Raw genomic sequence first — 11,657 nt, 5'->3', positions numbered from 1 at the left:
CTTTCTTTCCCAGGTAGATTCCCATTCCCTGGACCTCGATATGAAAAAGGAACGCGTGGCCTCCATCAATGACAACTCTTCTTCTGTTGACTTGTTTGGTCAGGCTGACACTTGTCGGTTCGGACTTGTACACAATTCCGTTTCGCTTGTCGCTCGTTCGTGGGGACGCCGCCCCTTCTGTTGTTTTGGAATATATGTTTGTGTTCCGTCAGTGCTGTTCTTAGTTGTGTGTTGGATCACGTGCTGGTTGACAGAACTTCTCCCGTTTCCGTGCACCCCTCGTCGTTTGTGTTCGCTATCATCCGCCCATTTACGTCCCGTTTCAGCTCCACGCGGTTTCTCGTCGACTGTGCGATTTTGACACACTACATTGTAGCGTCGTTGCAACCGTGGTGGCGGCGTCCTGCACGTCGTGGACACCCGGGCAGCAAGAGGAGCAATCGAGGAATGACCATTTGTAGCTCGACATCAGCTTATATACCAACCTGACTTTGGCCTTCACACACCAGCTGCCCGGTCCAGACCGCAAGTCGCCGACTCTGGACTGAGGGTGTTGTTGGGCATGGCTTTGTACTTTGAAAATGCAGGATAGATGAAGAAAAGCGTTGTGATGGTAGTCAGTTTACTCAACAGAGATTGTGCTGCGCTTTCGTCCTCTCGAGAAGCCCTTAGACAGCCCACCATGCATTCTCAGACGCTCATAAGTGTGAAGATAGGGATCGAATTATGTTCGCAAACTTCTGAGCAAGTGTAGTTAAAAATACTAATCGATCGACAGGTTTGAATGCATCACTGAAGTCAAGGGATACCTCAGTTGTGGGTCTAGACCCATTGAACCATACTGGCGATTATGGTTCAATGGGTGATGTCTTTGTGAGTCTCTCTTTGAGAGTTTCTCATACCAGGTTGGTAAATGGTTAGAATTCTGGCCAGCACTACAATCTCCTAACCATCCAACCTGCAGGTCGGGGGTTAGAACATGTATGGCAACCTGTGAAAAAATTGAACTGCGCTTGCATTTCCCGACAAACACCACTGCCTTGCGGTCAGGCTTTCGAACCGAATATTTTGGTTGAGGACCCTTATCATCCTCTTGGCTTGGTGGCTGGCGCTATTTCATACTGCGGAATATCACTATTATCACAACTTTTTGGTTCGTCATTTTTTACCTGTGAGGAGTTCATGAAGGGCTCTGCAGCACTTTAATAATGAATAGAACGTTAATTTCGTTTATATGCTCTGCGACAGCGTTTTTAAGTGTTTGTTTCGGTCGCTCTCCGCCTCTGTGTAAGGTGCAACGTTTCTTAAATATAATTCCCGGCGACTTACACGGTTTCCACTTGCATGTGATGAGAGCGTTGTTGACACAAATCAGTTATACCTACCGCGCCATTCGGCGACTATACAGTCGAAAATGAGGTATTTATCGTGCAGGTCCTAGTTGCATGTGGTGAACTAACAAGAAATTGTCTACGAGGTTGTTATTAGCATACTACTGTGAATTGCACTCAAACAAATAAACCTATGCCACATCGGTCGTCGCATGCTGTCATCAGCCGGGTCGACTTACTTGTTGCATTCACTAGGGCAGGTTGGCGAAAGCATGCTACTGGTGACGTCCCATTCTTACACTTCCCTCTTCCTCAAGTTTGAATGATCTCTTCGCAAGTCCCCGCACCAGGAATGACCGGTTTGCTAGCCATGCATCACACTCAGTCTTATTGTACTTCCAATATATGCATACTGCACGTTGCGCCGAAAAATGCTGATTGATTGGAGCTGACATTTACTATAAGACGGAACCTATTAGAAAAAAAACTTTACTGACCACCGGCATCCAAAACGTGTCAGTTTTGAATTCAGTATCGATGTTCTACTCCAGGACGGAAGAAGGATGTAGTGTAAAGGCCGTAAGGTGTCGTCAAATATATACAATCAGCGGGGTTGCCTTTCCTGGAGGGAGGACTGGCAAAAAAAGATTCACGCCAAAGACCGCACATGGCGATTATCTATCGGTTGACCATAACCGCCGACAGATTACCCAAACTAGTCGAAAAACAACTCCATGAGCCTGGGGACAGAGCTCTCCAACGAAATCCTTCCCCACTCGCATTGCCTTGTGCGTCTGATCTTTAAGTAAACTGCTGAAAGTAGGGTACCCCAGGCGAACCTTCCTTTGTCCTGCGCAAACGGAGATATCATTCGGCCGTACAGCCTCTCGATCACTAAGTCCTCATCACATGTGAAGCATCGGTGTTGAACACTGATGTCATGCTGTCGATGATGATGCATCACCTGAGTTCACCACTTCCAATGGTGTAAGACAAGGCTATCCTCTCTCACCCTTCTCCGTCAACTTTGTGTCTGGCTGTCCCTGAAACCTCGGTAGTCAAATGCTCCCGGACGCTCGATTAAGTATAAGGATGATATCGCTCTCCTTAGCTCTGATCGCAGACGATTTTAAATAGCTTTAATAATCCTGCAGTACGGTTTGGCATGCCCTTCACACTTACAAAGTGTAAGGTGCTGCTAGAAGACTGGGTTGTATCAAACCCAAACCTCATGCTTGCAGGCGAGCCAATGGACGTGGTAGATAAATTTGCTTACCTGGGCAGTTGTATAAGCTCCGGTGGACCGTCTGGAGATGAGATTACTGATTGAATCGAGAAGGCCAGGGCATTTTTTGCCGACCTGTGGCGCCGACGTGACTTTGGTTTGTCTGTCAAGAGCAGAGTTTACACGGGTGATGCGATCCATAATACTTTATGGTTCAGAGACGTGACCTCCATGCTCAGAGGACATACGAAAGATGTCAGCGTTTGACCATCGGTGTCTCCGAAGCACTGTTCATTGAACAGTGGATTAGCGATGCTGGGGTACGCCAGATGGTCTCAAGAAAAAGGCTCTTGCCCGCGATGGATGAATTGCTCACGCTTTATAGGTTATGCTAGTTAGGACATGTATTCCATATGTCAGATTCTCGTTGCCGATTTGTGAGGAGATCAGACTACCAGCCATGCAGTCGCAGGTTCGAAACCCCCTGGAATTTCGCCCTGCTGCTGATTCCGAACAATGGTGAAACAGCCGTTTGCTCCGCACTGCGGCAGAAAGCCATGTTGTCGAAGATCCAGCTGAATGGTTGTGAGGTAGCATTCTGTATGGATTTTCGTTATGTTAGAAGTACATTGTCCACAGATCCTTTGTTTGATCGTGATTCTCGAGCTGGCCATCAGTCACCTTAGTTTGGTTGTGGGTCTGAGTTTGTGACTGCTGTGCATGAACCCTGTTCTTTTTTCAGCTTGCAGACACTTACGAGTATCAGAGCGGTTTTCTCACTTTTCCATGAATCTTCCAGCTGGTTGGATATCCAAAGTTAGTGGTAGCACAGGTGAGTTTTCCTTGATGTTGTTTTCGACTATCTTAGGCAAAACTTACTATGTGAATACTGAAACACAAGAATCGCAATGGGAATTTCCCACCCACCCTGCTTCGTCCTCTGACAAAGTCCGTTGTCTGCATTTACTGGTCAAGCATTCCGGTTCCAGACGTCCATCCTCTTGGCGTGAAGCGAAAATAACTCGGTCCAAGGAGGATGCACTCAAACTCATTCAAAGTAGGCAATATTTCATGTTACTTAGTTATCAACCAATTGTTCATATAAGTGTCAGTTGTTTACTTCATTTGTGCTAGTATAGTTGCTTGACTGTGGTTGATTGGCCCCTTCAATCCATCAACATTGAACATTTTCATCCATCAGGCACTTTGGCTTTTTTCCTACCTACTTGATACCTATTCCGTATAATTCGCATCCACCTGGCCTAATCAGTTCTGGCCCATGTTTATCGAGTTTTTTGACTGCATATGTTCTCAAGTGCAACCGGGCCACTGGCCCTGATGACCTCCCAAAGTTGGGATGGAAGTTCTCAGTCAGTTTCTGTCTGATCTGTTTGTCTGCACTTGGAAAAGGGAGACTGTCCTAGACAACCGGATTGAGACGTTTAGAATGCGTCCGAGAACAAGTTGGAACAGAGTCCGGGTCTTCGAGGATAAGCATCGTTTTACTTGTCTAAGAACAAGCGTGCATGAACTGAAATGTACATACAAAGGTTCAGTATAAGTTTATATGGCAATTATAATAATAAGCACACAAAAATCATGACAAGGATAATCGGTGATAGTAACTATTTAAAAAAAGTGGCTCACAGTAAGTCCTAACCACAGAGGATCAGCTTGACTCCGGTCGTAACGAGACTGTTGGCGTCACTAATGCTTCGTTGCCTTATGGTGGTTCCTAAAACACTGAATTGAGAGCAGCAAGCGGGATTCCGGCCTGGTAGAGGTCGCGTTGACCGAACGCTTACACTCCGTCAGGTCCACGATTTCTAGAGCGCGTTCGATTCAGTTGACCAGTCTGTTCCGCTTAACGTGCTTACTCATCCAGGAATACCTTGGAGGTTTGTGGAGCTAATAAATTCTCTGTATTCCGGTCTTGTGCCAACATACAGTGACCTCCCCTAAAACTTCCGTACTCAAAGCATTATCCGTCAAGGCGGCCCACTTTCTCCATTGCTATTTAGTTTCGTGATCGATAAGATACAGAGACATACTCTGGAATGTCTTCAGAACCCTGGTGTTGCATGAGCTGCTGACGAAAACCATGTCATTCCGGAATATGCGGGCGACATCGTTCTCGCCTTTGGAGAGAAGACGCGGGTGTTTTTGGATGAGCTGGCCGAAGTCATCCCGTCTTTTGGTATGCGCTCTGCACCTATAAAGTGTAAGGTCTTGCTCGCGGACATGCAGTCACTGAACACGCCACTTACAATCCTAGAAGAGACACCCCTTTGGGTGGCATGACAGCTAGACACCGCAAGGTTGCGACGATTATTATCATTATGATTCGAAGCTATGGGGCGTTTTGTGTATCTTGGAAGTTTTAGTGGCTCCGACTGCAGTGTGGCGGATGAGGTCAATGCACGGGTCAAGTTCGCTAATTTGGGACACCTATGGCGTCAAGGCGGTATATTCCTGAATCTCAAGAGATGTGTGTATCAAGTTACTGTACGGGCTGTTTTGTATGGCTGTGAGATTTAGCCTGCCCGAGCAGCGGAACTGGGACATCTTCAAGTGTTCGACAGTTGTCTCAGAACCATAAGTCATTTGGCTTGGTGTCGGCAAATTTGTAACGAGGGAATTAGGAAGTAAGTGCAACGGGGGCTTGCATAGAAGAATTCATCCAGCACCAAAAGCTGCGTTGGTTAGGTCAGGTGTTGCGTATGCCGAACCATCTTTTGCCGAAGAGAATGCTGTTTTCCGTCCCCAATTCAGACAGGTGGGCAACCGTCACGAAGAGACTGGACCTTACCGTGGTGTGACGGTTTGCGCACCTCAGCGATCCATTGAGCTATACTGGAGAGTGTCCCGCGACACACAGAGTCTCATACCAGTTTGGTCAATGGTTAGAGGTCTGACGAACACAGTCTCCTGGCCCTCCAGGTTGGGGGTTGGAGCATGTGGCGACTTGTTCCGTAGAAATGGTAATGCATTTGCATTTCCCGCGAAAACCGCTGCCTTGCGGTTAGGCTTTTGAGCCAAAGGCTTTGGTTGAGGACCCTAATCGTCCTCCTGTCTAGGTGTGGGCGCCCTGGCAGTATCCCACCCCACGTACAACCGTACGGCAGTGAAGCATTGGTGTTGAACACTGATGTCATGCTGTCGATGATGATGATGATGATGGTGGTGATGATGACAGGTCGGCAACTCTTTACCTGACAGGGGGGTATGATAGAGATTACGAAATTTTTGGTTGCCCTCGTCGCTACTCGCCTACCAGGATGAAGACTGCGTGATACCCACTGCGTCTGATCAAAGATGCTGCGAGATATGGCTGCTAATCGATATCAGCAATTTGTCGGTTTTTATTAAGGTTGCCTGAATGACTGTCTGGAGGTGTAGGCACCTCAGAATGATTTTAGTAAGCTAGCAGTAAGTCCGTTCCCTGTCCAGGTTCATTCTTTTCTTCACAATAAGGCCTTCAAATAACTCATTCTTGTACGACAACGAAGCACAAGCGTTGAACACTGATGTCATGCTGTCGCTGTTGATGACCGTTGATCGATACTAGAATTCGTACCAAAACGCAACTAACCAGTTAGCGCTTCCTCTTACAGAAGACTACCTCTAACGACGTAGTCGTTGCATTTATTTCACACAGTATAGAGGTGGACGTGACTGCTGTCTAAGAAACGTTGATTGGGTTTATCTGAACAATATTTCGCTTCTGACATAGATGGCCCAAGTGTTAGAGCGAGCGTTGCATTTATTTCACACAGTATAGAGGTGGACGTGACTGCTGTCTAAGAAACGTTGATTGGGTTTATCTGAACAATATTTCGCTTCTGACATAGATGGCCCAAGTGGTTAGAGCGAGAATTTACTGACCGGAGGGTCCTTGGTTCGAACCCGACTTCTGTCTCTCGACTTCTCCTGTCTAGGTTTGGGCAACCTGGCAGTATGCAAGCCCTCGTGCTTCCTTCGACTGACATGGCAGCTAAGCACCGAAAGAGTGTTACAGCTGAACGATTTAGGTGCTTTAGTGACGCGCTCAAATTAAGTGGCTCGCTGTCACTTTGTATCTTTCCTTGAGTTTATAGAATACCAATATGTACTGCATTGGCTCCTGTGTCATGTGTGCTTCAACAATTGTTATTTCAAGATGATGGTGAACCTTTGTGTTTTAATTTGACTGTGTGAGCCCATTTAGGAAGGGGAGCATGTGTGGGGAAATTGGAACGATTTTGTAAGGGAAACCCGAAGGACTGCTACAAATATAATGCATAAGCCCCACACCAGTCGATATAGATGCTAAATTCCCTCATACTGAAACGAATCCGATATCTCGAAAGCAAATCTGAGAGCGCCTGATAACGGGTTCATTGAGCGTTTAGATGCGCCATGCGTAATGCTTTAGATGAAATGACTATTTTAGCTGTACTGCGGTAAATGAAAATGCCCCCTGAATTGTATGACCACACGCTCCCTATTCTCACATTTCTTCCCATGCAACAGTATTCTTTGAACATCCCGAGAGTTTTCTCCCAATTAGTCGGGTTCGCCAGGGCTGATCTCTTTTCTCCTGTTTGATCAGTTCTGTCAGTTATGGAGGGCGCCTTCCAAACGTCCTATAAATCCACGAATCCAAATGGGAAAAGTTAAGTTGACTCAGACTACGCCTTCGATGCTGTTTAGTTGGCGTTTCCCTACGAAACTTCACCGTAAGCAGCTCGGCTTTTTCCATCTTGGTAGCTGAATAGATCTCGACTGTACCATGACAAGTCAAAATACACATTGTCAGCATGTGCCATTTGTGGCATCAGAATCGACTCTGACTGAAGCGCAAGGACGATTGTAACACTAGTCCTACTTTATGGTCGTGAAACTTGGTGCTTCCAATCCTCAACGCCTAGAAGAGTTCATCAAATGGACCCACCTGATATATCAGGTGCCAGCTGACCGCAGCATACCTCCGGCGAATTGGTGCGATCCAGAATTTCCGGAACAGACAACAGACCGTCTCACATAGAGATGGTTGACGCTCAACCGTCGTCCGCCAATGAAAGTGTGTTTTTCCATCTGGTTGTTGTTGTTAGGTGTTTCGCGCCGGGAGTAGAGCGGAGGGCCGCGAAATTTTAGCGGCTGCAGGCAAACTTTGTGCTGATATTCGTGCGCGACACGTAACCGTTCCCAGTGGTGATCGTGCCGTCACATTCTAGCCGAACTAACTTGCCAGAGTTATTTTGCTGTAATGTCTAGTTTGTGACAAGTAAGGCTCTCAATGTTCGGTAGATTTGCGGCGCCGGACTCTCGGCAGGCCAGCTCGGATGCCGCGCAAGCCTGTCTTGGGTGCAAAGTTTTGGGTAATGCGGTCAGATTCCAGTCACCTCGATCGATAATACTCTGGATCGACCGCAAAAGCGACTGGAATCATATCGTGTTACCCACAGCTTTGCGTCCAAAAGAAACCCGTGCGGCATCCGCAATTGATCTGAACTGTTATGAATCTGGTTCCACAAAATTATCAGATGTTGGCTTCATCCTTATCCCATTGGCACTTATAGTTCCCGTCCTTGTCCCTTTTTCTTTCTTTGAACAATATATACTCACATTTGTCACATGACCTTTGCACGTGATTTCTGGTGTAACAAATTTGTGACATCTTGGTCAAGAGAATCATTCACGGGAAACAAGCTTTTCAGCTACTCCTGATTCTACCCCTCATTCGGATGGATCGGCGAGTAAAAGATACTACAAGTGTGCATGGACCCAGTATGAATAGCAGTCGATGACAGATGTACTTCTAGCAGTGTATAGTTGGTGTGATACCTAGTTTGGAATTTGGAATATTCCTGTGAATTCACCTCATTGATTAGTTCTCAGAGTAACGGTGGAGCTTCACCGTGGTCGACAGTAGCCTGTTTTTCAGTTGCTTTTCGTCGCTTTCAAATTCCAGTGGTTTGAAACACTACTCCGGAAAATTTCATGATCTGAAGTGCATTCAGTGTGCCTTAGGTTTCCCCATCCAGTGTGCAGAGTTCCAACGGACTCTCAACCAATCAATTTATCAGTTATAAACCATGGGTACATTGATTTTAGCTGCTGCAGTTTTGGTCACCCCACCCTTATCCATCGGATGGTGCAGTGCGATCAACTTATCTGCCAATTCTCTGGCCAGTGTTCCGTGTCCACATGGGTCTTCTGTAAACGGAACCCTTAGATAGTCTGACTTATTTAACGTCCTAGTGGAATGCATTTTCATCTTTCGGTGTCACAAGTGAACTGAATGGAGGAATGCGCTAGGTTTAATCTGTTCAAGAGAGCATCTATTTTGAAGCTACTTGATACTGATGACAGCATATCAGCAGCAGTGGACTGCTGACAAGATTAACTACGTCCAATCCCATCAGTTTCACACAGTTCGTGTGCTATTGGCTGTCACCTTTGGTGGGTGCAGTACTACTGTTCTTCTTCTCTGTGTTATACTGGTTAGTTGAGATTCGACCTCCGATCTATCTGACCTGCTCTCAGCTTGTAACACTCACCTCACATCTCTTCACTTTCCGACTTACGAAGTTACCTATACTTTGATGCATGTGGATTCTCAACGTTGCGTCCGATCATACTGCAATTTTCTCGACTTCGTGGTCACCTTTTCCAGTCTCAATTGTCTCCTTTCTCTACTTTGTTTCTTGTTTCAGACTACAAAAAACGAATTGAATCCGGTGAAATCTCATTTGAAGAGCTAGCGCGCACAGAAAGTGACTGCAGTTCAGCTTCCTCGGGCGGTGACTTGGGTTTCTTCTCTCGTGGTCAAATGCAAAAGCCTTTCGAGGAGGCTGCTTTCAACTTGAAACTAGACGAAATGTGTGGCCCTGTTTATACGGACTCTGGTATACATATTATAAAACGCATCGCCTAAAGTGTTGAACTACATTCGTTTTTATGAAAAAACGGTTTCTGAATAACCATACAGTTATCCCTTAATCGGCAACTTTGGTAAACTATGTGAAAGCGACTCTGTGTACTCCTGTCTACAAGATAAGGGTATAATACCCTGTCGCAACAGTCGGATTATGTCTCGCTCGCTCTCGAATAAATTAATCAGCTGGCGGTGTTTTCACGCTTTATTGTGCATACGCATTTGTCATTTCTCTAGTTTAATGCACCGCTCCAGATTAGAACAAGTCTGCATCGTTTATGGGACCAATCGTCAATAGTCTGGTTGGAACGAGATCCATATCTAGGTTATTAACCACGTTCGAGAAACCCAGCTTCAGAGTTGATGTGCATTCCCTTCTCTTCAACTGAGCAATCACGCTTTCGATATTCTGAGCTAGGGGTCCTTGGCCTCCCAATGAAAAACGTATTCCTGGGTGCCGTCGGAAAAATGTTTTCCGTCTTTTTGTCCGAGTCTCTATCTCGCCGAATTTCGTTATCGCACAGTGGTCGGGGCACCGACAGGTATCTCCCAACCGTGAACGCATTTGTCTGTTGGACCGTGAATCACATACCTTCCAGGGTGCACTGGTGCGTCATCGATGATTAACGGCAATTCTTGCGCGTCCGTGTGGCAGCAATCTCGTAATCCGGGCGCATAAATTTTTCCCATCCACCACGTCACTCTACCGGTGTAACGGTGATACTACTGATTGGAGGCATGTGAGTAGTATGTTTTCTCGTAAATTCGCTTCACGTCTCTTGAAAAATGAGATCCATTACGGAATTTGTGGAGTCGCTCTGTAGCATTTGCTTGCATTCGAGTAACAGTCAATGAATATCCAGAAAAGTTCGGAAAGATGCGTTCAAGGAGAAGATGGGTATTCAGTTTTATAAGCAAGGTGCATATTAGAGTTTCGCTCCCCTGTTCAATAGTCTGTAACTGTTCAGTTGGTGTTTCCCTAATAAACAACTCCGCACCGAAGGCCTTCTTCCTTTCACCGGGAGATGTTTTGTGTTTTCGTTGTAACTTGCTGAACGGTAGTGCAACTCTGTATCGGTCGCTTGGCTTCCTGCTCCGCCCACTATGGTATATCAAAAGGTACAGTAGCTCTAGACAGCCCTTTATGGAGACAAAGGAGAATCATTACAACTGTATTTATAGGATAGTCACAGAGCGTTCCACAAGTTCGTGCCAGAATCTCCGTGAGGGGGCGAGAAGCGTCGAGCCAAAGGTGCTTGGCTCGGATTGGCTGGCATTCTGACCAATCAGGGCATGCCTTCGTGACGTGACACATCCGTCCAGTTCAGTTATGTTCAGTTATTAGGAATGGCTGGCCTCTGTACAGTTTCCCACAACCTTTGAGCTAAACTTTGTTCAGATGAAGGGATCTGTGCACTAACACAATTTCAATAAAATCACGGGATTTCATATCCAGTTTGTGTAATGTTGGGTTATGATCAATCGAAGTATTGCTGCGTGTTAAAAAAAACAAGCAGAGAGATTGAAAGCACGGCGCTTGAATGCAGGTCGCATTTTGAAAGCATATCACCCGAAACACCCTGCACTTTGTGAGACAATTCCTCGTTAGTGGGTTTGACAACCATCTTGTTCGAACGTCAGTATTCCGAATAAACTGCTTGCCCTTCAGGACTGACTGAAGCGAATGGATACAGTGTATCCGAAACAAGAGTATGGCCTTTGTAACATCCCATTTGTGAAATATGTTTAGGCCGATCATCCTCCACGTACTGGCAAAGACTAGTTTCCCTGACGGTGCACTTTATGCGCCTCAACGAAACCCAAGCGGCTCGCTCAAGATTCTAATCGACACACTGAGTTCTTTCACACATGCAATCTATAGACCTGCGCTTGTTGCATGTACCACGTGTGGAGCCGTCACTGTTACCCTCTCCTCGGGTGTGTGAGGGTTACAGACAGGTGCAATTCAGGAGCTCAATTCTGGTGCCGCTCGGCTAGAACACTGCACTGATGCAAAATGCACGGTGTATCGGCTCGCCTAATGTGTGGATTACGGAAAAACCACATGAGGCGCAACAAACGGTATGCGAAGACTGCTGAAGTGAGACGCAGTTGGCGAAGTCTGTCAGAATTAACGAACCAGTCGTTCAGCTGTAGCACCCTTCCGGTGCCTGGCTGCCAT

General features: G+C 46.4%; 2 protein-coding genes across 2 annotated transcripts in view; one reads left to right on the top strand and one right to left on the bottom strand.

The window, feature by feature from the left end:
- Positions 1–9,569, top strand: part of T265_06673 (hypothetical protein) — a gene marked incomplete at both ends in the record, with an annotated part of 29,959 nt that extends 20,390 nt beyond the window's left edge. The window contains 3 exons of the mRNA XM_009171998.1: positions 3,306–3,388; positions 3,425–3,613; positions 9,255–9,569. Coding sequence (XP_009170262.1) covers positions 3,306–3,388; positions 3,425–3,613; positions 9,255–9,475 — 493 coding nt within the window. The remainder of the gene's footprint in view (positions 1–3,305; positions 3,389–3,424; positions 3,614–9,254) is intronic.
- Positions 499–11,657, bottom strand: part of T265_06672 (hypothetical protein) — a gene marked incomplete at both ends in the record, with an annotated part of 43,030 nt that continues 31,871 nt past the window's right edge. The window contains 2 exons of the mRNA XM_009171997.1: positions 499–573; positions 2,608–2,719. Coding sequence (XP_009170261.1) covers positions 499–573; positions 2,608–2,719 — 187 coding nt within the window. The remainder of the gene's footprint in view (positions 574–2,607; positions 2,720–11,657) is intronic.

Source organism: Opisthorchis viverrini (assembly GCF_000715545.1).
Source record: "Opisthorchis viverrini unplaced genomic scaffold opera_v5_141, whole genome shotgun sequence".
NCBI lineage: Eukaryota > Metazoa > Platyhelminthes > Trematoda > Opisthorchiida > Opisthorchiidae > Opisthorchis > Opisthorchis viverrini.
This window is presented reverse-complemented; position numbering and strand designations above follow the sequence as displayed.